The 23,308-nt window shown below is 30.8% G+C and overlaps 4 protein-coding genes across 5 annotated transcripts; 2 read left to right on the top strand and 2 right to left on the bottom strand.

The window, feature by feature from the left end:
• Positions 1–72: 72 nt before the first annotated feature.
• On the bottom strand, positions 73–3,840 carry LOC114366921 (protein PLANT CADMIUM RESISTANCE 10-like). Of its 2 annotated transcripts, none has more exons than XM_028323961.1 (4): positions 3,715–3,840; positions 3,111–3,274; positions 1,552–1,778; positions 73–678 (listed from the first exon to the last, which is right to left on the bottom strand). In XM_028323961.1, exons 2-4 carry the CDS (start codon positions 3,268–3,270, stop codon positions 508–510), a joined length of 558 nt encoding a protein of 185 aa, XP_028179762.1. In that variant the 5' UTR covers positions 3,271–3,274; positions 3,715–3,840; the 3' UTR covers positions 73–507. The 2 variants fall into 2 exon arrangements, with proteins under 2 accessions (XP_028179762.1, XP_028179770.1); XM_028323969.1 differs by lacking the exon at positions 3,715–3,840 and adding an exon at positions 3,364–3,704.
• A 1,087-nt stretch (positions 3,841–4,927) lies between these two features.
• LOC114366907 lies at positions 4,928–7,168 on the top strand. Its single transcript, XM_028323937.1, has 5 exons — positions 4,928–5,308; positions 5,397–5,476; positions 5,823–5,898; positions 6,359–6,484; positions 6,583–7,168. Exons 1-5 carry the CDS (start codon positions 4,958–4,960, stop codon positions 6,727–6,729), a joined length of 780 nt encoding a protein of 259 aa, XP_028179738.1. The 5' UTR covers positions 4,928–4,957; the 3' UTR covers positions 6,730–7,168.
• A 2,870-nt stretch (positions 7,169–10,038) lies between these two features.
• Positions 10,039–14,493, bottom strand: LOC114366897 (late embryogenesis abundant protein At5g17165-like). The gene is made up of 2 exons (XM_028323927.1): positions 14,156–14,493; positions 10,039–10,681 (listed from the first exon to the last, which is right to left on the bottom strand). Exons 1-2 carry the CDS (start codon positions 14,254–14,256, stop codon positions 10,384–10,386), a joined length of 399 nt encoding a protein of 132 aa, XP_028179728.1. The 5' UTR covers positions 14,257–14,493; the 3' UTR covers positions 10,039–10,383.
• A 6,797-nt stretch (positions 14,494–21,290) lies between these two features.
• Positions 21,291–22,954, top strand: LOC114366887 (aspartic proteinase CDR1-like). Its single transcript, XM_028323917.1, has one exon. It carries the CDS (start codon positions 21,366–21,368, stop codon positions 22,632–22,634), a length of 1,269 nt encoding a protein of 422 aa, XP_028179718.1. The 5' UTR covers positions 21,291–21,365; the 3' UTR covers positions 22,635–22,954.
• The last annotated feature ends 354 nt before the right edge of the window (positions 22,955–23,308 follow it).

Genomic DNA, 23,308 nt, shown 5'->3' with positions numbered 1-23,308 from the left:
CTTACATGAACGCAAAAATGTCTTAACCTACTAGCTTTTGTTCTATAAGAATTCTTTTCAATGTTATGCCTGTACTATTAAAAGCTTTGGAGGTTTCTTGAATCTCAATTAGGACAAGGTACAGCGGTAACCTTCAATAACTTACCCACTGAGAGGCATAGCAATGATCCCCGCATTAACAAATTAGGTAATGTCATGGCATAAGTTTTTTCACTTGTCTTTCAAGAGTATAAAGGGTAAAGGTGACACTAAAATAAAAGGTAATGTAAACTAGGCATCAAACGCACTAAATTTTTCATGTACAACTACAACTAGCTATGTGATATTCCTCTAGCTTTCTCTAAAAGAGAATTAAAAAGGTAAAACTGAGAAAACGCGACCATCAGTATTATAGTATAACTACATTAACTAGGAGTGTGTAATTTAGAGTGAACCACAGGCCTCAGTCAAGTTTGCAACCCTTCAGATCATACACGGTCATTGTGCAGGGGGAGAATGGCAGCCGCATCACTGCTTAGAATCAGACTGCATTGTCTGAATTGGCGGAGCTGCAACTACAGCTAGCTTCAAGTCTGTGGCTTCACAATCCCCAGATCTTTCACGTATCTCACGGTACTCTTGACAGATGGCACAAGGATGACAGCAAAAATGGGTAACAAAATCCCCACAGGGTGCTTCCTACACAAGGCAAGAACATCATTATAGCATAGAATCATCACAACATTTGTTTTATGAGACATCCAAAATTTTAGATTGGGCAATTCACATAAAATACCCAAATTTGTCTACCATAGGAAAATTAAGAAGTATAGATTATTATGACACAAGGAACTGTTATGCAACTGGGAAAATACTTCAGGTGAATGCTCGTTTAGCGGTGTTTCACAGTACTAGAAGCGTTTCAAGAGAAACCTGCCTTCCTCAAAATCAAGAAACTTTCCTTTCACTATCTTTGAGTACTGTGAAATATGAATAAACAAGTCAAAAGTATATTTAATTTATCTTTTAAATAGCTGATTCCTTAATCAGAAAAGCACAGGCAAATGGACTTGAGGCATAACATCCTTCAAACTGCATTATAGATCTACCAGAAGGCAGAAATCTTATTAGTGAAAACAAAATCTCTTTTCTTTCATTTTTATCTCGTTTAAAATAAATGCATTTTAAATTCACTGGTCTCTAATTATGTTTTGGGGTTGCTACTTCTGTTTCAACTTTCAACGAACAGAAGAAAACTGGGGATTTCTTGTTCTTTCCCCATTAACACATCAAAAAAGTTTTTTTATCCATTAGAAAAACCAAGTGCCAGGAGTTGTATTTCAAATACACAGACTGATTAACCTGCAGTTAAGAACTATTTAATATTTCATTTAAATTTCATTAACTAGTCTCTTGAAAATCAACAATGCAATAGCTAAATACAAAGCTTGAATTCCAGGCACTGTGGCTGTACAGAATAGTCAAAAGTTTGGAACACTACAACAAAAATGAAAAATAGAAGGAAATTAATGTTATAAGAGTTAATGCAAAGCATAGTTGTAATAGCATTACCGGCAAATTATACTTTGACCTTAAAGCCTTGCGGTAGCCACAAGCATAACATGAAACAAGGCATCCCGGTAATCCCCAAAACAAGCCATCAGTTAATAAGCAGCAGGCTGTATTAACCACACTCCATAATATAAAATGGGTAACACATGATCCTAGGAAAGTTCCAGAACCCAGAAATTCTGCATTCTTCCCAAAGAGAAAGCAAGGACAAAGACAACCAATACAACCTGCATAGATGATAAAAGTTTGCAGCCAATCATTTTAGATGATACATAGCATACTATCATAAAAGAAAAAACAAGAGTTTTTGTAGCAAATTTAAATTTAAATGTTTGAAGTTTTGAACCAACATGCTCTTTACTAGAAAAAGTTCTTTACTAATTGTGGAGCTAAATGTTGGTGCATTTTGCTTACTCCATGCCCTTATTATTGTGTGTATATCAAATAACTGGCGTGAAATAGAACACAATAAATTAAAAGATTTTTCTAGTCAGCAACCACAAATTCAATGAGTTGAGAGTTCACATAATTAATATTGTTAACATGGGCGAGACAACAAACACAATGTAAAGGCTAACATAATGCCTAAATAAAATAAAGAGCTTTTCCATCGTAATCTTCATTATTTCCCCTGCTGCTTTTTTTTTATTTCTCAGTTTGTTGCTATGATTTCCGTGATATAATCCCTCAACCTCATTAGCACCAACAGAAGCAAAGCAGCAAATAGTCTTAAACTTCTATCTTTTGCAATCCACAAACAAAAAAAAGATCATGAGTTGCCAATTAATTGTAACTGATCTCCTTATTGTTGTATTAAAATACATACCCAAAGAAATAACATAAAAATCATCCAAGATTGATAGAAAATAAAAGAATAAGAATACAGTGTAAAATACAACTCGCAAGATTCTAAAGAAAGGATTTCATATGATTTTGCATAAAAGAGTTTTATCATAAAATATAGAGAATTTTCCACATTCAGAACCCTCATAACAAAAGTTGGACAAAGGGATGGCCTTGTGCACAAGCTTCTCACCAAGTGGGGTCATGGGAGGGTAGACGTACATAGCCTTACCCTCCCGAAAGCAGAATTTTTAGGATTTGAGCCAATGACTCATAGGTCATAAGGCAACAAACTTTACCATTGGGCCAAGGCTCACCCTCAAAAGTTGAACAAAGGATTTTAACAAAAATGAATATGACAAAAGTTAAAACCCAAAAAAAGAATTTTGAAACTCACTATGTTACAGTAAAGGCACAGCCATGATCCTTTTCTTTTGTTATAGAAAAAAGGGGCAGGATGTTGCTATGATGCTCCTGCTATTGTTTTGCCAGTGGCTGATTGCACAGCTCCAGCTTAAAACCTCGGGGTCACACAGCAACAATGGCAATTCCATTTTGATTTTGTCATATCATTAACAGGACACTCTAATATTTTAAAATAGAAGATACTTAACGTGATTAGGATCAAAGAAACAAGGACACAACACAACCAAATAAACATAGTCAAGAGGCACCTTTGTATTAAAATGAGGTCACAGAGTAAGGAAGTAGCATACAACTCTGCATATCATCGCAACAAGCACAGATGCCAGAAGACCACTGAGCCTGCATTTGGTTTGATCCATTGGTACTAAGCAGAGAGACATCCACTGCCTCTGAATCTGACTGCCCCAAAGGTATGTAAGCAGGTGGCACATAACCGTGTTGGTTCTTCATATTGCTTATACAAAAAAAAAAAAAAAAAAAAACAATTAATCAAAATTCTTCCTCAAAGCATTTTATCAAACATAAATAGGACAAGACAACAACTTGAAACAGATAATAAATCCCAGCTTGTTCCCATTGAATCTTTGACGTAATGCTCCAAAATTTGATTAAACGTGAAATTTAACATCAACCCAGCCGAAATTCAAATTTTAATGATCTTTGCTAAACGGTCAACAGAAGGCGCCCTATTGTTTATCATGGCATACTTATAGCATAGTTTTCATCGTGTGAACAGTGATAATGAGAGAAAGGATTCAAAGCTGAGTTTCATCGTGATTTCGAAGAACGTGAGAAATCAAAAGCATAAAATTGTGCGAAATCAGATTTGACCCAAACATTGATTCTTAAAGAGAGAAAGGGAGAATCATAGACGAATATCGAAATAAGGTTTACCTTTCAAGGTTGAGAAACAGAAGAGTGCCTTCTCGGGATGGGATGAGTGTTAAGACAGAGACAGATTTCTCTACTCCCGCGTGTTACTCACTTCAGCCTTTGCGTTTCTATTTTCTCGGCCTTCAATTTTCTTTTTCCTTTTCTTGTTCAAAAAAACCTTATATTACAATATTAATTTTCGTATGATTCTTAATCTACAATTTTGTTCCTCTAGCTTTTATTTTTATTCCTCTTATAATTCTTAATATGTAATTATGATCTAATTTTTATTTTTTTCGTACATTCATTTCTTTTATTTTTTTATATTTTAATTCATTAAATTATTTTTTATGATATCTGAATATATTAAATTTACGGTTCAATTGAATTAAAATAAGAAAAATAAATATAAAATTAAAGATGATCCAAAATTACTAAATTTTTAAATTATGAAAATAAAAATAAAAGGATTAAAATAATCATGAATTAAGATTTACAAGAGAATTAAAATTATGATTTAGAAAGAAAAAAAAACTATAATGAAAATAATGTAGCAAGGGAATGGTAAATGGAAGGAGACATAAAAGTATATTACCCTGGAAAAAAAATATTACAGCAACTTTCACTTCTCCCGATAAAGTATTGTTTTTGTACAATGATTAAAAATTATTAAAATTTTCTTAACATTTTTTTCAAAAAAACTGTGGATCATGTTAAGCGTATAACATGTATGCTCGAAAAAAATGAGCCTATTAGGCCTCATTTTATAAATTATTAGAATTATAATATTTATAAAATATTTTTAATTCATTTTTTGTTATTAAATTAGGTCTAATGCCCTAACATAAGGTCATGTTAGGCCAATAAATTTGTAGCCTTAAATAAATTTGAAATGACTAGATGAGTTTGACCCGAGTGTCCCATTTTGCTAGTATTAGGTTTTATTCGTGTAAATTTTCAATGTGTAATGCTTACGTATTAAGAGATGTAGGATAAATTTCTTGAAGAAAAAAATTAAAAAAGTAAAATAGATTCAACTTTGTCATATATTAAAATCAATTTATACACCTTAACTTTTAAAGATGTTAAATGATTTTTATTTATTTATAAAAAATAATTGTATAAGCCATGAGTTTAATTTATCAATGAAAATCACTACTTTTTTATTTATTTATAAAAAAACAATTGTATAAGTCATTTTTATTTATTTATATACCTTAACACTTATTTGCTACCATAGTCACGTCTCAGTGTGTGTATTTACATGTTTTTGTTTCATCCTGTAAAAGCTAAATCCATGATGATTTCTTCCAGTCTCCTTCACTCACGCTCCTCTTTCAAATTCAATCCTTGGCTTAAACTGAATCATCCTTCTCATGCTGCAATTGGACTTAGACTCAGACTCAAACCCTACCCAACCAATTTCACCTGCAGGGCAGTTTTCTCCGACGATGCCCCCTTTGCCGCCGCAATCGGTGCTTGCATGTTCACTTCTTTGCTTTTACCAGTCTCTACTTCCTCCGAAGACGACGATGCCGACTCCGCCGTCACCACAACCGACGCAAGGCTCGCCGTCATGGGGATTCTCAGTTTCATCCCTTATTTCAATTGGCTCGTATGCTATTCTAAGTCCTAACTCTTGAATTTTAATTGCTTTGTTAGCCACACTAGCTACCAGCCATCATTCTCTTCCAATTTTGCAGACTTGGGTTTTCGCCTGGCTCGATACCGGCAAACGCCGTTATGCTGTCTACGCACTTGTTTATTTGGCTCCTTATCTCAGGTACTTACTTACCTTCACAAAGTTTAGATGATGTGGTAATTCTTTAACTGTTTTTCTTTGTTTGCCTGACATAACCTTCTATTCTTTCATCCTGTTTGTATAAACTTCTTTATAAGCACATATAGAAAATGTAAAAGAAAAAGGGTTAATGAATTTAACTTCTCTCCTAAGTTAAAATCAACTCAAAGAAGTCCAATTCATTTTCACCTCTTATAAGTGTTATGGAGAAGTTTACTCAAATAGGATCTTTGTGTTATTCATTTGACACATGGTGGAAGAATATTTTGTTACTCCTATGCAAAGCTTGACATGTACTTGACAATGATATGATATTTTATTTCATCAGGTCAAATCTATCTCTGTCGCCAGAAGAAAGTTGGCTGCCTATTGCTAGCATTCTGTTCTGCATTGTTCACATTCAGGTTCAAGCTGATCACGTTTTTCTTATACTTACATTTCCCATGCCATGCCCGTTTACAAGCCGTTGAGATTGCTACTATTTTTTAACCTTGATTAAGCTAAAATTATTGCACAACAGGCAAAAGTTAAGTGCATGTTTAGATTAAAATTTGCAAACTTAATGTTGAATGAACTTCATTTTGCAAAAGCAACCTTTATCTTCCTTCCATTTTAAACTGAGTTTTTTAAGGCAAAACTCAGTTCACAATCAGATCCAACCAAAAATCGAACCAGACTTTTTCAATTTTACTTTTTGAATGTACTTTTTGGACCTCCCAACTGAAAGCCAAACATGTCCTAAAACTTTCCAAGAGCTTAATGACTAGACTTGAAAATATATAGTGGCCTGGCTTAGACCAATGATTTTTAATATTTGTTTTAGCTGTTATTGTTTTCGTATTGATAGAATAATTCACATTGCAGCTGGAAGCAAGCATTAGAAATGGAGATATTCAGGGGTTTCAACTATTCAGGAATGTCGCAGATCAGCTATCATCAAATAATAGGAAGAAAGATCATTTAAATCTGCATCAAGAAATGTCTGAGGAGGTGTTCTTTCCTCTGTTAACATATATTAGTAGCATATTGAAAATAAGTTGTGGATTTTTCTCTAATGTGGTTTCCAATTGTTCTGAATCGTGATTAAGGGAATCAAGAAAGAAAAGAAGAACCTGCCACATGCCCAGGAACAATCAAGGGATATTGGAGGTTGGGAAGATTCACAGAGGCCTTTACAACCCCGGCAGCACTTGAATGAAGACTTAGATGATGACAAAGAAAGAAACAAGCACTAAACATGGAAAACTCACTCAAGTTTCATGCCCGATGCTGGTACCACTCAGCTGCATGATGATTAGTTTTGAATCGTTTTAATGGAACTATTGCGTTGTCTTAATGTTGCTCAGTTCCTATGTTACCATCTTGGATTCTTTTCATGGCTGGTGTTTATCTCATACTTGTTTACTAGATGATATTGAAGGTGCCATAGTATAAAAACAGAGATATGCATACACCTACTCTACGGTCTCTACCTCTACCTTTCTTCCACCTCATTTTTTTTCCTCTGTATCTTTTACTTCTCTTTTCCTTTCATTATATATCTGGTCATATCTTTTACTTCTGTCTTTTCCTATTTTTAGATAGGTGTATACACCAAGTGAGTGTATGAACAATTGAATATAGTTTTCTAGTATAAAAGGATAACACCAGGGCTGATAAATGGTTCCTTTATAATGTGATGAATACGGAATACTATGTCAGAAGATTACTTGATACATTATATGCTTTGGAAAAGCCATGTGCCTTTCTACTGCTGCAACTATACTCAACTGCTTTTAATTTGCGGTGTGCATTGGTTTGGATCAGTTGATTTAATTTTGTTTATATGTTGAGATCCACATCCAAACTATATTAATAAATCCCAATCATTATTATTCCAGCGAGTTAAATTTCAATGGCCCATTATCTCGAGTGTACAGTTTATAGAGGTGTTGAGAAAATGAAAGGATGTGTATTATTCGATGGAAGTACAGGCTCCATATATAGATGGACTTGTTACAACTGAATGGGAAATGATAAGCTAAAAGATAAACTAAAGTTTAAACATAAACTAGCTACTGTTCCGTGCTTATCCAATGCAGTTAGTATTCAGTTCGCAATTCTTGCACAATGTTTCTTATCAAATGTTTTTGTTGTATTCATTTTAATCATTTCAAAGTGATAAAAAAAAATATCACATAAAATTGTTACATAATTAATTAGGATGATCGTGAATCATCAATTATAAGCATTACAAGTTTATAGTTATTCTTTAAAATATTACAAGTAGAAAATACCTAACAGGAAACAGAATATATTTGTACTTTCCAAAAAGTAATAATGTTGTGTTCCAAGTTTTCTAACTAGCACGTGGCTAGAACTTAAAATTGATTAATTAAATTTTTAACATTAAAATCAAATTATATTAACTGACGTTTTTCAGTTTTAAGTGACAGTCAACATAATACTATTTTAACTTATTAAAAAGGCATAATAATCTTTTAATACTATTTGAAATTTTTCTCTCTCATTTAGTCATTTATGACATTAGTTAATATCAGGCTGAAATATCCCGTTAGCCTAGGTAAACGAATGGAAAACTAAAATGATAGAGGTCCACTAGCATTAAGAAAAGTCACAAGTAATAAACAACAAACTCATGCGAAGAAAATAGCATTATATTCCCTTTTCCAAAGTAAATGTCTTGTTATGTTATAGGATAAATAATCATTTTTGTCTCTAAATATATAATTCATTTACAAATGTGTTTCTAAGAGATAAAAATACAAAAATTAACTCTCGAAAGTATAAAAAATACAACAAATATATTCGACTGTTAATTATGTCTATCACCGTTAATAAAATAGCCTACGTAACACAAAACAACAAATTTGTCACAAATGATTGCGAACATGACCATCTTTAATTGTTAATATAGGGACATATTTTTCATATAATATTTTCTTGACTTTTTATCTTCACACTCTCTAAAAATATGAATGGGTAAATAACCACTTTTATGCTGAGTATGTAATTCGTTGACAAATGCGAAAGATGAAAATACAAAATTTAGTTCCTGAAAATATAAAATAGTTAAGATTCGAAGAAGTGAAATATGAGATATATTTATCTTATATATAGTACATTGCAACTAATTATTATAATTTAGAAAAATCTGTAAAAATTGGTACATTGTTACAATGTTTATTTTGGGTAATTTTTATTGTGATAGACAAATTGTAGTTGATAATCAATATTATCATTATTATTTTGTTTATTTTAAATTATATTCGCCAATATATTTTTTTAAGTGATTATTATAATGTTTTGTTTGTAACAATAAAAAATGGTGAAAATTTATCCTAAAATTATATTTTACCCTTAAATGAAACTAAATTTCGAGTCTAACAAATTAGTCCAATAGAAATATACTAATATTTAGGTCCAATAAAAAAATTATTGGCATTTTCGTCCAATGGAATAAAATTGCTGACATTTTTCTCCAATAAAAAAATAAACATTTTTGTTCAACAAAAAATGACTCACATTTGCATCCAATAAATGTATTTTACTAACATTTTCATCCAATCTAGTGAACTTGGTCATGTTGCAATCATTTCAATGACAAATTTATCTTTCTACATCACGTAAACTATTTTATTAACTGTGAAAGACAAAACTTAATAAACATATATATTTGTCACAATTTTTACACTTATGGAGGTTAAATTTTGTATTTTTCATCTTTTAAGGACACATTTGTCAGCAAATTACACATTTAAGGACAAAAGTGACTATTTGTTCTATTTTATATTGACAAAGAAAAAATAATAAATAAATAAATAAAATGATAATTTTATAAAACTAACCTTTTTAAGTAAATGAAAGAGAATAATATTAATATTAGATTCAAAATTAAAATAAACTCTATTATGAATTATGAATATTGGTAAAAAAATAATTAATGTTATATTAAAAAGTTAAATGTAACAATTATTTTAATATAATTTTTTCCCTCAAATAGGATACTTATTTTGAAAAGAAAATAGTAATAAGTTAAGTACATTTATAGAAATTAAGAAAATAAAAATATTTTGATGAAACTATTTCTTAGTTTTCTTAATCCTTATAACAAGTTAAAGGGACCATCATTTATTACTTTTCAATGGTATTGAAATATAGAAACTATCTAAATATTTGTCATGTAATCCCGTTTTCTTCTCAAGAAAGTATCAGCTTGCGTGCAAACAATCCATGAACGATTTAGGAAGTGAATGCTAACTGCCAAAACAAAGATGGATATGACTATCTATTGTCTTTAAGACATTGATTAAAAAATTAAAAAATATATATATTTATTATAAAAATTATAGAAGAAATAAAAAAAAATCACAAGGTAATTTTACGTTTCCAATAAAAGTATTTCGTCGTTTAATTCTTTAATGGTCCATATCACTTTGGGTTAAGGGTAATTAATAGAGCTAGCTAGGGTGATACTTAAAGTCGCAAGAAAACAAAAAGGGCAAGGAAGGAAGATAGGGAGCAGGGGCACAAGAAGATGAGCATGCATATAGTAGTATAAGCAGTAGTAGTAGCATAAGCATAATAATAATAATAAGTCTGACATAAAAGTTGTTGTATGAAAAGAGAAATACATGATGCATCATAAGGTAGTTCATGAGTAGCTAGCTGCTATGTACTAGAGGGGAGCATGCATGCATCACCAACCAACCAAGCAACCCTGCAGATGGAGTGAAGCTGAGGACTAAATAAGTATACACAGGGAAAGCTAAGCAACCACACCTGACACCACTTCCACTTGGTCACTAGTCACTACTACTGACTAGTGTTTATTTATTTAATTTTGTATAATATATATGATGTCCTAATTGAAAGAAAGAAAGGGGTTGTTAAGGAAGGGTGTGAGGCTTCTCGAAATCCTCGAGACTGGTGGGGCGAAACCAGGCCTTCTCCTCCAGGGCATCAGAAGTGGAAGTGGAAGTGGAAGTGGGAGCAGATGCAGCTTCGTCTCCTGCTCCTCCGGGGGGCCCAAATACCCCAGTCTGTGGGTGTGGGGCCCAGTATTTGCCGGATTGTGTTGCCTGGATCACATCGTCTGGGACCGCCCCAGAGTGGATCTGATCATCAGGGTTCTTGTCATACACTGACCCGCCGCTGCTACTGTATGCAGCTGCTATTGCTCCCCTCCTGCATTCCAACAAATATTTTCATGCAAATGCAATCAAATCATCAATGCAACTCTCCTTTCTAATCCAAAGCATTTTTGAAACAACCTAATTATATCTTAAACTAACTTTTTTGCGTAACATTTATTTTCACACAAAAAATATAATTAGATCAAGTCATAAGTCATGATGAAAGATAATTAATTAATATGCTATTTAAATAATATTCGAGTTTAATTTTCACAAAAATAATTTTTTATTAAATTATATTTATCATCTCATCGAATTTTAAATTAATCAAAAGTCTCCTCCCCTGGTTTAAAAAACAATACATCAAAGTGTTAAGTGACACGGGCTATACCCTCTCGACAGAGAGATCTATTCATAATCCACGAGGCACTACTGGCGTACATATGATGGTTAGGTGTCAAAACAAAAAGGTTGACCATCACGTGATGGTTATATATGAGCTTATCGGGATTTGGACCACCAACCGATCCAACTACTAATCGCAATTAAAGTATTCGGTACGCATTTTCCACGCCTTCTTCTGGTTCTGGGCCCATTGTTGATGGATGCAAACAAAACTTTAAAAACTTTTATTATATTATTTACTATAACATCACCATAATTTATTAAAATTTTAAAAAATATACTCTTAATATTCAAAAGATACTCGATGAATATATTGGTATTATTGATAAGGAAAAATAAATCTCAAATTTTACAAACTGATATATAAAGAAAAAAAAAACGACACCAAATTCTTAAAAACACACTTTTCCAATTAATTTGACATTGCAATTTGCTATCGCTCGTAGGTTTGAAAATAGAAAATCATATTAAAATACTTCATAACCATCACACTATCATATAAGCCGATTATTCAACTCCAATATTAGAACTTGGCCAGGTTGACAATCACTGAAGAAAGACAATAATAACAGTAATAATAATAGTTTTTAGCAGCCAGTCCCATGGAAAAAATATACATAAATGTATTGAAAGCACGGAACTCGAGTCTGTTCTGAATGCTGAAAAGAACAGCTAACTGGGTCTGGCACTGTTAATGTTATTTGTTCAATATATTTGATATTTGGTATACGGGAACTCGGGAAGTGTCACTTCGCATTACCAAATACTCCTATTTGCACTATGGACGGACATTATGCAGCTAGTCTAGCTAATAATTCAATAATTGAATAGGTACACACAATGTGTTTATAAACGAAGTTCTAAAAGAAAGAAAAAGAAAAATCTCAATGTACTTTTATTTGGATTCGTAATAGTATAGTTGCATATCAGAATAAGTATCACCTTTAACTAACAAATATTAGCCACTCAATTGATATTATCAATTAAAAAACAGACTATATAGAAATTGCGCGTTTGTGTCAACATAAAGAAGGGTGACAGTGTGGAAATATCACCATTTGGGACACTGATACAGCAGAAATTAAAATAGTCGGATAAACTCATTTTCATATCATAACTTGACAGAAAAGGCCACAAATAACAAAGAAAGTCAAAGTCACATGAAATGTAAAGTCATACAAGTGATAACGAATACAGAAACTTTAAATCGTATAGAACCGGATCCGGATCTTCTACATTTTTAAAAGAAACTGCAAACCGTGCAGTTATAAATCTTACCATTAAAATTTAAATATTAATTTATTGTGTACGAAAATAAATTGAATACAGAGAATAAAAATCCGTATAGAGCCATAGATTTTTAATCTTAAGAGAATACTTAAAAATATTAATACGTAGTACGGATAGAAATGCCCACTACTTAAAAAGAAGTTCCTGGCCACTGTGGGCAGACAGAAACAAACCCAGCCAGACTCCTTTCTAATTAATTAATTAATAAAAAAAAAACTTGAGGACCCACCTACCAAAGGTTAGCCTGATCTTATCGTTTATATATTTTCCACGTCGATAGAAATTTTTTCATGCTTAAATTAGACCAAAATATCTATCTACAATAATTATTATCCATCTTGGTGACTATATGGGTAAAATAAACCACCAAATGCAAGTCATAGTTCTTTTAAAAATCAAAGTAATTAATTTATTATTTATTAACCACAATTGAAGATACGCATCATTCATCCTAAAGGATAGAGAAAGGCACAATTTATATTTCACAGATTGTAAGATTAAAAAGGGAAAAAAAGCATTAAAATTTATAACAGTAACAATAAAAAAAATGTTTGATAAACAACTAAAAAAATTATCGGTATAATAAGTAGATTTATAATATGATGGAAAGAAATAGATAAAAATGTTTAAAATAAATAAATGTACTTGTATCGTTGCTCGTAATAATAATAAAAGTTGGCATAATAATGTTGAAAAGTGAAAAGAAGCATGTTGATATAGTTTCCCAGGGTACAAACACTCACGGAAGGAGAAAGGTAAAGGGATGAGGATGATGAGTTGGAAAACAATTATCCTCATTCGCTTTTCTTTAGTTTGTCTTTCACCTCCAACCACGGACTTGATATTTTTCCCTTGTCAAATCATACGTTTCGTACACAACCAGAAAGATAAAGATAACAGCGACCAAGGAAGAAGATGCTTTTTTACTTTTAATTCATTTTAAATTATGCTCAATGTCCCGGAAGGGGAAACTTGAAAATAAAAATAAATAAATAAATAAATAAATACAGAGTGGCTTAATACAGGTATGGAGGCGCCAACTGAATCAACAAAGGGGATGGAAGATCATATCTTATTATTGCTACAGGACAATCCAAGATGGAAGGAGATACGGACATTCCACTACAATACAATATAAAAATGGCAGCACACAAACCCAGAAGGCTAGGCTACAATACTTTATGATGTCACCCAAAAAAGGTTAGAGGAATCAAATAAGGAACGGGAAAGATTATAACAGACCAAAGAGGAAAAAGTGGAAGGAGGTAAAGCATTTCTAGAGATTGGTATAAAAAAATAACAGTTTTCAAACTGATCGATTCTTGTTTGCACAGTTCAATTCAGCAACCGCGTGTATAAGTTTTCCAGCAAAAGGGGAGAATTATGTATGTGGAGAACAAAATAGTCGCTTCATCGAGAGATTTCTAGAAAAATAAAATTATTCACTGTTTGGAATAAAGGCATCGGAATATTAGAAAACGACATAGTGATCTCCGAAAGATCATGAAATACTCCTCGCAATGAAGGGTGAAGCAATGGCTAATCGGTAATCACAAATTAGATAGCATCCACAGCTTAGAACACAAAAAAAGAAGAAAAAAAAAGAACTCATAAATGAAAGTCACAGTTTGATTAATTAGCAAGAGGACTTTGATGAATTAATTTCTAACTAAACCAACTAATACACAATAAGAATCATCATCTTAGTAGATAATACTAATTGGACAACAAATTTACAGAATAAGCTCCGGAAGCGAGAAACAATCATAACAGCAATTAAAAACGAAATAAAAAGAGGGAAAGCTAAGCGAAGAAGAAAAAGAGTGAATACCTGGAAGTGAGAGGAGCTGAGGGGGGGTTGGAAGTCCAGATCTGGTTGGCGACTCGCTTCCCCAAGGCGGTGATCCCTCGGCTACTCGAATTGGCGGCCATACAATGAGAGAGAGAGAGAGAGAGTGTGCAGTAGTAGTAGTAGTAGTTGTTTGGTTTGTGATGTGTTAGATGAAAATGGATATATTTATACACAAAAATAATGAGAAGAAGGGTGGAGGTAGACACCAGACAGATGGTGCAAATGACCCTTCGCTTTTCGTACCTAACACGTACGCACAACAACACTCCTTCTTAACTCCCCGTTCATTTCCTCACGCACGCCGTTACTCTCTCTCTCTCTCTCTCTTTTCTTTTTTTAAGACATGCACGCCCTTATCCCAAGTTTTAACTTTTAAGATACAGATTCTTCAAGGAATATTTCTATATCTTTCTATAACACTTTTCTATTGGTAATTTTTATTTCTTATCCATAATAAATATTATATGTATTTTATATTTTTAAGATATTAGTTTTTTTTTATTTTTATGTAATATTTTTTAGGGAATGTTTGATAAAGAAAAAAAACTTAGTTTCTAAAAAATCTGAAGTTAGAAACGTGTGTTTTCCATACTTGATTCATTATTTAAAAAATAAGAATATTTCTATGTTCTTACCTAGATTTTAACAAAATTAGTGAATATTCTATATCAATATTATGAGTAAGAACATAGATCATGGTTTTTGAGTAATTATGATTCTCTATAAATGATGATTTTTGAGTATGCAAAAATCATGGTTTTTAGTAAGAACATAAATCATGGTTTTTGAAGTAAGAACATATCAAATTATTTCTATGTTCTTATCTAGATTTTAACATAATTCTTGATGACCATAAATCATGGTTTTTGAGTATGCAAAAATTATCCTTTAAACAAACGCACGGTAATTGGAATATTTGTAAAGCAAATTACTAAAATGATATAACATTGTTCTTTTATAAATATCTAAATTTGATAATTTTTCCTATAGTACTAATATTATATAATTAAGAATAATCTTAAAATGAAAATTAAAGTAATCTTTATAATAAATAATAACTTTACCATTTAGTTGAATTAGTCATTCAATTTTTTTATCACTAGCAAAGTAGTCCGCGTAAAGACTAACATGGCCAATGGAGCAAATTTTTAGATATTATTTTGCCTCTAAAAATCTACAGGCACAAAATTGTTAGCACGTATATCTTTCAGGGACAGAAATGGGATTTACTCATTTATTTTTTGTAAATGTTAAATAAGTCTATCTGACAAATACTTGTAAAATTTTATGAAGAAGATGGATACATATTTTTAGCCCATTGATATTATGTAACTTTTAATATGAAAAGATTTGGAATAAATTGTAATTTGGCTCCGTCTTTTCCTTTTTATTCGGGATTTTGATTTTTCTATTTTTTTTTACAATTTATGTTGTCTGCCCTAGAAATTTGTAATATTTAATTTTATATGTTTTATTTTGTTTGTTTTGGTACAATTAAACCCTAAATCTAATATTAAAAAATAATTTAAACTATTAAAATGTAAAAAAAATATGTAAAATTAAGAATTAAACTAAAATTATACTTTTTAAAAAATAAAATAACAAAATCGTCAATAAAAAATTAGAGACAAAAATGTAATCTAGCTGTAGATTTATTCCTCTATTTGCTTACTTTATTTACTCATTTAACTTGTTAGCTTTCGCTATTTTGTTATCATATTTTTTTTCGAAGATAAAAATTTAAATTTTTATCTTTTAAAAGTAAATTTATCAATGTTATGGGTATTTAGCGATGAAAATGCTATTTACCCCCAGAAAAAAAGTATTACCCGTGTCCGGTTACTCGAGTGTTGCTACAGAGGAATAACGCGTCTCAGACACGGATCGTGGAAAGGAATAATGGAATATTCTGGTTTCAAATTTCTGGTCACTGGTGTTGTCTTTAGGTCTTACTAAACAGGTCATTAGTTACCCAAAAAGGTTTTACTCTTCATTTTAATGTTATAAAATTAAAATTATCCAATAAATTTATAATATAATTATATAATTAAAAATAATTATAGAAAATTTTAAATGTAGAGGTGTGAGAGATAAATTCCCGATGTTTGGAAAGCGGGATTGAGAAAAACAAAGTCATTTCGCGAACTTGTAGGCCGCGGATTGGTGGTGACTGGCTCTATTCATACAAAGTGCATGACAAATGTCAAACGCTAGAATTAGAACGCAGTAGTTGCCTTCATTAGTTGAAATTTAATTCAGAATTTATTCCACAATACTTTAAATTATTTTATTATTTTTTTATTTAATTACTCATTTAATCCTTACCTTTCTAATTAATGAAATTAAAATATAAACTTTAAAGATTAAAAAATTCAGAAAGAAAATAAAAAATTTACTTAGAGACTAAAAAAAATAAGAACATAAGTAATTAAACTTTAATTTTTACATTCAATAGTATTTATAAACAGATCTAAAAAACTGAAAACCAAATAAATGAAAATTTGACCGAATGAAAATTGAAAATTTTTATTAGATTGAATCCTATTTGAATTTAATTTTAGAAATCAATTCAAAGTATATAATTTTATTCATAAATATATAATATCAATTATTTATATTACTTATCATGTGATTTATCTTTATTTCTCTTTATCCGTAATTCAAAATCATATTACTTATCATGTGTACATATATATATTTTTTCTCTTTCACCCTCACCATGTGTTGAATAGCATCTTAAGTATCTAAGTATATTTTTCTTTAATTCTATAAAGATACCATCAAACATTAAATGCATACACTTTTAATAAAAAAGTAAATATTGATTTATCATAGAGACTAATTTTTTTCCCAGACCCAACCTTCCTTGATTCTTTTGGTTTCAATACAATTAAAGTTAAACCTTTTTTTGCTATGTAAAAGTATGAGCTATTTTGATCTAGACATCAAGCTGGCAATAAAAAGAATGCTTGCACCAAATGATAAACAAACACACCGTCAGATGCAACTTTTAGCGTTGAGAGTAGACCAAATTAAAGAAGCCAGTTTTGTACCCAATATCTTTAGACTGATAAAAGCCAAAATGCAAAAAAATTCTTTCAAGTCCCATTCTTGAAGACTCCGTCTCCTCCTTTCTGTTGTTATTTGTGAGTTGGATGTAAACAATTTATGCAAGTCCAAAGGAAAGAAGACCATTCATTCCCGACTAATGACTCATTATAAGATCCATAAATCATTTGATAATGTCATTAATTCAAATAATTTGAGAGGAATTAACGGTCATATCATTTCTCAATTAACTATTAGACTCGTTTGGAATTCAAAGAGGATACGTGGTTAGCAGAAACTCAACGAAGAATTTTTGTTTTCCCCTTTTATTCATTCAAACTAATCTTATATATAGAATAATTTATCTTAAACTTGAGACTTTTACGTTATTAGCCATGCTATTTAATTAAACTAATAAACTAATTATATTAAAAAATAATTAACATCATTATATATAATACTATAATTTATAATCTATATTCAATACACATATAAGTTTATATAATAAATTTTATAACAATTAATTTTGATATAATAATATATTTTTTTACATATATAAATTTTTATTAATCCTGTGATTTTTATTTAAAATTTATATATATAAAAAATAAATTATTATATTAAAATTAATTTTTATAAAATTTATTGTGTAAACTTATAAGTATATTAAATATAAATTATAAATTCTAGTGTTATATATAATAATATTAATTATTTTTTTAATATAATTCATCAATTAGTTTAATTAATTAAAATATTGTGTTAATAATCTGAAAGTCAAATAAGTAAAAAAAAATAAGGTCAAATTTCAAACCATCGTAAGGCCCGCAGATTTTGGACACGGGCCTCAAGCCTAGAAGGGGATCTAATGATCTTTATACAGCCTCTTATTTAATATATAGTTTATCATATTACAAAGACTATTATTTTCTCCTAGACCCATCCTTCCTTGATTCTTTTGGTTTCAATACAATTAAAGTTATATATTTTTCCTATGCAAAAGTATAGGCCATTTTTATTCAGATATCAAGCTGGCAATGAAAAGAATTCTTGCACCCAATGATAAACAAACACCGTGAGAGATGCAACAAAAAAATATACTGGTTAGCAGAAAGTCTACTTTTCATAAAAAATAATGATATACAAACATTCTCTTATTTTATATATAGTTTACATGGTCGACCACATGCGAGTTGTTTCTTCTTGTACCCCCATAATCTCAGCCTACACCTCTTGTACATTTAAGATTTTTTTATTAGTAGGAATTGAAGATAAGTATAAGAAAATTTGTTATAACTCACATATTTTACTCAACCAATTAAACTAAATCTTTGATTCTTATTTAAGCAACATTAGGTTAATAAATTCCTTTTTATAAAATACTTGTGGTCTAAAAAAAATCAAATACTAATAGAATAAATAACTTGTAAATGAATTATTACACACAAATTATGAAAAATGTGACAATAAACAAAAAAGTATCATATTTATAAAAAATTATTTCAAAACATTTAATAACTTGATTGTTATAAACATGTTATAATCACCTTAATTACTATAATTAAATATAATATTTTTTTTGTAAATTAAATACAAAAAATGATGAAACTTGAGAGGAAAAACAATAAATAAAGTTTGAAAATAGATAACTGATCAATTAAATGTTAATAAAATAATTATGTATTAAGGGTTTTTTTGTCTTAATCTTTCGATTTATTAAGAGAAATAGACCTTGATTAATTCGTAGTTCAACCAGGAAGTAAGTAGAACTTAACCAAGAATTGTTTATACCGATGATTGAATTTTGGTAATACCTAAATGATTCAATCTTAACTTAAACACATTAATCACTTATGTCCAATCATTTGGTTATATTGTTATTATTAAGAAAGTCTTACTCAATTGATTGAATAGCATGTTTGAGTTGTTTTAAACCATATAAAAAAACCTAAATTCAATTAAAAAAACAATTACGTGTATTGATGGTACATTTATAATTTTATTATATTTTTTATGTAATATTTCTATTATATTAAATACTAACAGAATAATAAAATGAATAACTTAACATGTAAATGAATTATACGCATAAATTGTAAAAAATTGTGATGATAAACAACAAAAAAGTTATCACAATTATAAAGAAAATTAATAAAATGATGATTGATAATTGTTGGGTATAGGTATATTTTAAGATTAAATCATATAAGAATTGTTAATTTTTCTCTCTTATTTCTTTTGTTTTATGTGAATAATTGAAATTTTAACATTATTTAAGTTTTTGTGCAAAAAGTGTTCAAGTTCGTGAATTTATAGTGCTTGATGAATAATTATCACAGAAAAATAAAATAAAGCTTGAGAAAACAAATTGAAGATGCTTGCTTAGTGTGCCTTAGGCATTCAGCGTGACGTAGTTGCTCAATGGGTAGAACAAGCTTAGCGCAAGAAAGTATGGAGAAGTCTCATCTGTGAAGATGCACTAAGTGCATGTCACACACTGAGCATGTGAGTATCATCATTCTCGTTAAGCGTGACAATCGCGCTTAGCACGGAGGTTGCGTGAAATCCAAGCTGAATTACACCTATGAAAAGAGGAATAGGAGAAGAAGAAAAGAAACAAAAAATATTCAAGAGAATAAAATTTCTTATAGAAGGTAAAGATTAGAAGCAGGAGAATTAATCATTAGGAACCATTCATTCCCTTCATTCTCTTTCTTGTCTATTCCTTTCATTATCCATTACCCTCTTACAATTGTAAAATTTCTCATGACAATGAGAGGCTAAAATTCCTTTTGTTGGGAGCTTAATTAGCAGCCAACTATTTTTAATGTAATTACTCTTCCTATCTATTTAATATTATTTTAATTTCATTGTTTCTTTTCTCCGTTTAATTTCATTGTTTATGATTTGATTACCCGTATTCATGATAAGTTTTAGGGGTGGCATTGGAAAATGGTATTCTCTAAAAAAAATTGGAAAAGAGCATTTAAATAATTCATCTTTAGGGATAAAATAATTTTATTTAGCCTTTTATACATCTCTATTCTTAATGCAATTTAATTTAATTGTTTTACTTCTTAGAAGGATTTGGGAGAGAAAATAAATAAATTAAACCTTTTCGCATGAGAAATCATGGTAAGGATAAATGAGTAGATGTATATGATAATTAGAGCAATTTAAATAAAAAAAATCTTTAGTATTACATCAAAAGTAGTTTTAGTAGGCTAAACCCCAACATTCTCTTGTTCTGAATTAATTTTTGCTTATAATATTAACTTCTCTCATTTTGTCAATTTTAATTAATTAATTTAATTTTATTGTTGTTTTTCTCTCTTATTTTAATTTAATTTTATGTCAATTTATTTTACTTTTCTTTTCACAACCTTTAAACCAATTTATTTATTGCCTGAAAATTTGTATATTCATCTAGTTAAATACAAACAAAGTCCATATGAAATCACACTCGGATTTCCGTTTTACTTTACTACTTATACAAATTGATGCACTTGTTAATCAATCAATAATTATTATTTATATAAAATGAAAATTCATTTTTGATTTAATGATTTAATCGATTAATTTAATTAGAATATATTTTATTTATAACATCCTTAATTACTATATAGTCACTATAACAAAATATAATAATGTATTTTTATAAATTAAAAAAATAGATGAAAATCAATGAAATATATATAGACAGGAAAATAAAGAATATAGTGGTGTAACATGACATTAATTAATTCCTACTTGACAAAATCTTCTATTATAAGATATAATGATAATGATAATTAATAGTAATTGATAATTCATTTGAAACTTAATTTTATAACTGAATATGTGGAAATAAATATTGATTACAGCTATGATATTTACACAGTAGTGGATTTGATATCCATTGATTATTTTGCTTTTTGCATACATATCCGGTGGATTGATGTAAGTGAGTCATTAGACCTACCACAGCATTTGTTAAGCCATCAACGCTAGGACAAGGCACGCACGCAACATCAAACGTTGATGAGTTGAGCCTTGAGCGCATATATAAAGCACGGAGCCTCGACAAAAATTCTTCATCAAACAAGCCTCCCGAATCTCGATCCTCTCGTTAATTAGTTAATTGTCTCACACATATATATAGATGACAATGGTCGTTTATCCCACTTCATTTCATCTTGCAACAATCATTTGTCTCATGCTTCTCCCTTTACATATCTCAGCCACTGAGGGATTCAGCGTTAACCTGATTCGAAAAAACTCTTCCCATGCCCATGTCCTCCCTCTACGTCGTCTAATGGAGTTATCAGCTATGGAAAAAACTCTTACTCCACAATCCCCAATATATGCTTACCTTGGTCACTATCTCATGGAGCTCTCTATTGGAACTCCACCATTCAAAATCTATGGCATTGCGGACACGGGCAGTGATCTCACATGGACCTCATGTGTGCCATGCAACAACTGCTACAAGCAACGTAACCCCATGTTCGATCCTCAAAAGTCCACCACGTATAGGAACATATCATGCGACTCAAAGCTATGCCATAAACTTGACACAGGCGTGTGTTCTCCTCAGAAGCGTTGCAATTACACCTATGCCTACGCATCTGCTGCTATAACACGAGGCGTTTTGGCGCAGGAAACAATCACACTCAGCTCAACCAAAGGGAAAAGTGTTCCTCTTAAGGGCATTGTGTTTGGTTGTGGACACAACAACACGGGTGGTTTCAATGATCATGAGATGGGTATCATAGGCCTAGGAGGAGGGCCAGTGTCACTCATTTCTCAAATGGGTTCTTCCTTTGGAGGGAAGAGGTTTTCACAATGCTTGGTCCCATTCCACACTGATGTTAGTGTTTCTAGCAAAATGAGTTTTGGTAAAGGGAGTAAAGTGTCAGGGAAAGGAGTGGTTTCTACACCTTTGGTTGCTAAGCAAGACAAGACCCCTTATTTTGTTACCTTACTTGGCATTAGTGTGGAAAATACGTATTTGCATTTTAACGGTTCTTCACAAAATGTTGAAAAAGGTAACATGTTCCTTGATTCAGGGACACCCCCAACTATTTTACCGACCCAATTGTATGATCAAGTGGTGGCTCAAGTGAGGAGCGAGGTTGCGATGAAACCCGTTACGGATGACCCGGATTTGGGTCCCCAGCTTTGTTATCGAACAAAGAATAATCTTCGTGGGCCTGTGCTCACGGCCCATTTTGAAGGTGCAGATGTAAAATTGTCGCCAACTCAAACCTTCATTTCTCCAAAAGATGGTGTTTTCTGCTTGGGGTTCACTAATACTAGTAGTGATGGGGGGGTTTATGGTAACTTTGCGCAATCAAATTACTTGATTGGGTTTGATCTAGATAGACAAGTGGTGTCTTTCAAGCCAAAAGATTGCACCAAACACAAATAGGGCCATGCCTAAGACCTTGTATCCGTATGAAAAGCATTTATGTTATGTTGTGTCATTTATCAGCATATTCATTGATGGATCAATTATGGCTTTTGCTTAAAGTGAAGATTTTCAAATGTTTCAATTTACTCTTAAGTTATGCATTTCATCTGGCTTGCTGTACCTTAACAAATAAATAACAGCTATAAAAAACGACACTTGTCTTTTTTTCTTTAGGAAATAAAATAATCAGGCACAAGGGCAAAACGGATATACACTCAAGATCGGGAATTTGTGTATGATTTCTTTATTTTATCAATGTTTTTCCAGTATATTTTCAACATTTAGCCCTTCTAATAGCGTTATCGTGGGCAAAGGAGATGCAATATAAGAAGGTGATTTTCGAAGCTGATTGTCAGAGGGTGGTAGCGGCTATCAACTCGAAGAAGATAGAGTTGAATGAATTTGGTAGCATAATAAGCAAGTGTAGATCTATGCTACGTACTGAATAAGACTTTAAGTTCTGTTTTATTATAAGACAAGCTAATCTTGTGATTTACCATTTGGCTAGGGCGTTTAGAGATTTTGCTAGTACTCATGTTTTCCACGATTATCCTAATTGTATGGCTGAGTCCTATTTCAATGATTTAATAAGATAAGCTTGTTCTTTTTTTAAAAAAAAAAACATTTCTTTT

Source organism: Glycine soja, chromosome 1, assembly GCF_004193775.1.
Source record: "Glycine soja cultivar W05 chromosome 1, ASM419377v2, whole genome shotgun sequence".
In the NCBI taxonomy this organism is placed as follows: domain Eukaryota; kingdom Viridiplantae; phylum Streptophyta; class Magnoliopsida; order Fabales; family Fabaceae; genus Glycine; species Glycine soja.
The sequence above is the reverse complement of the archived record's forward strand: the minus strand, read 5'-3'. Positions and strand labels throughout refer to the sequence as shown.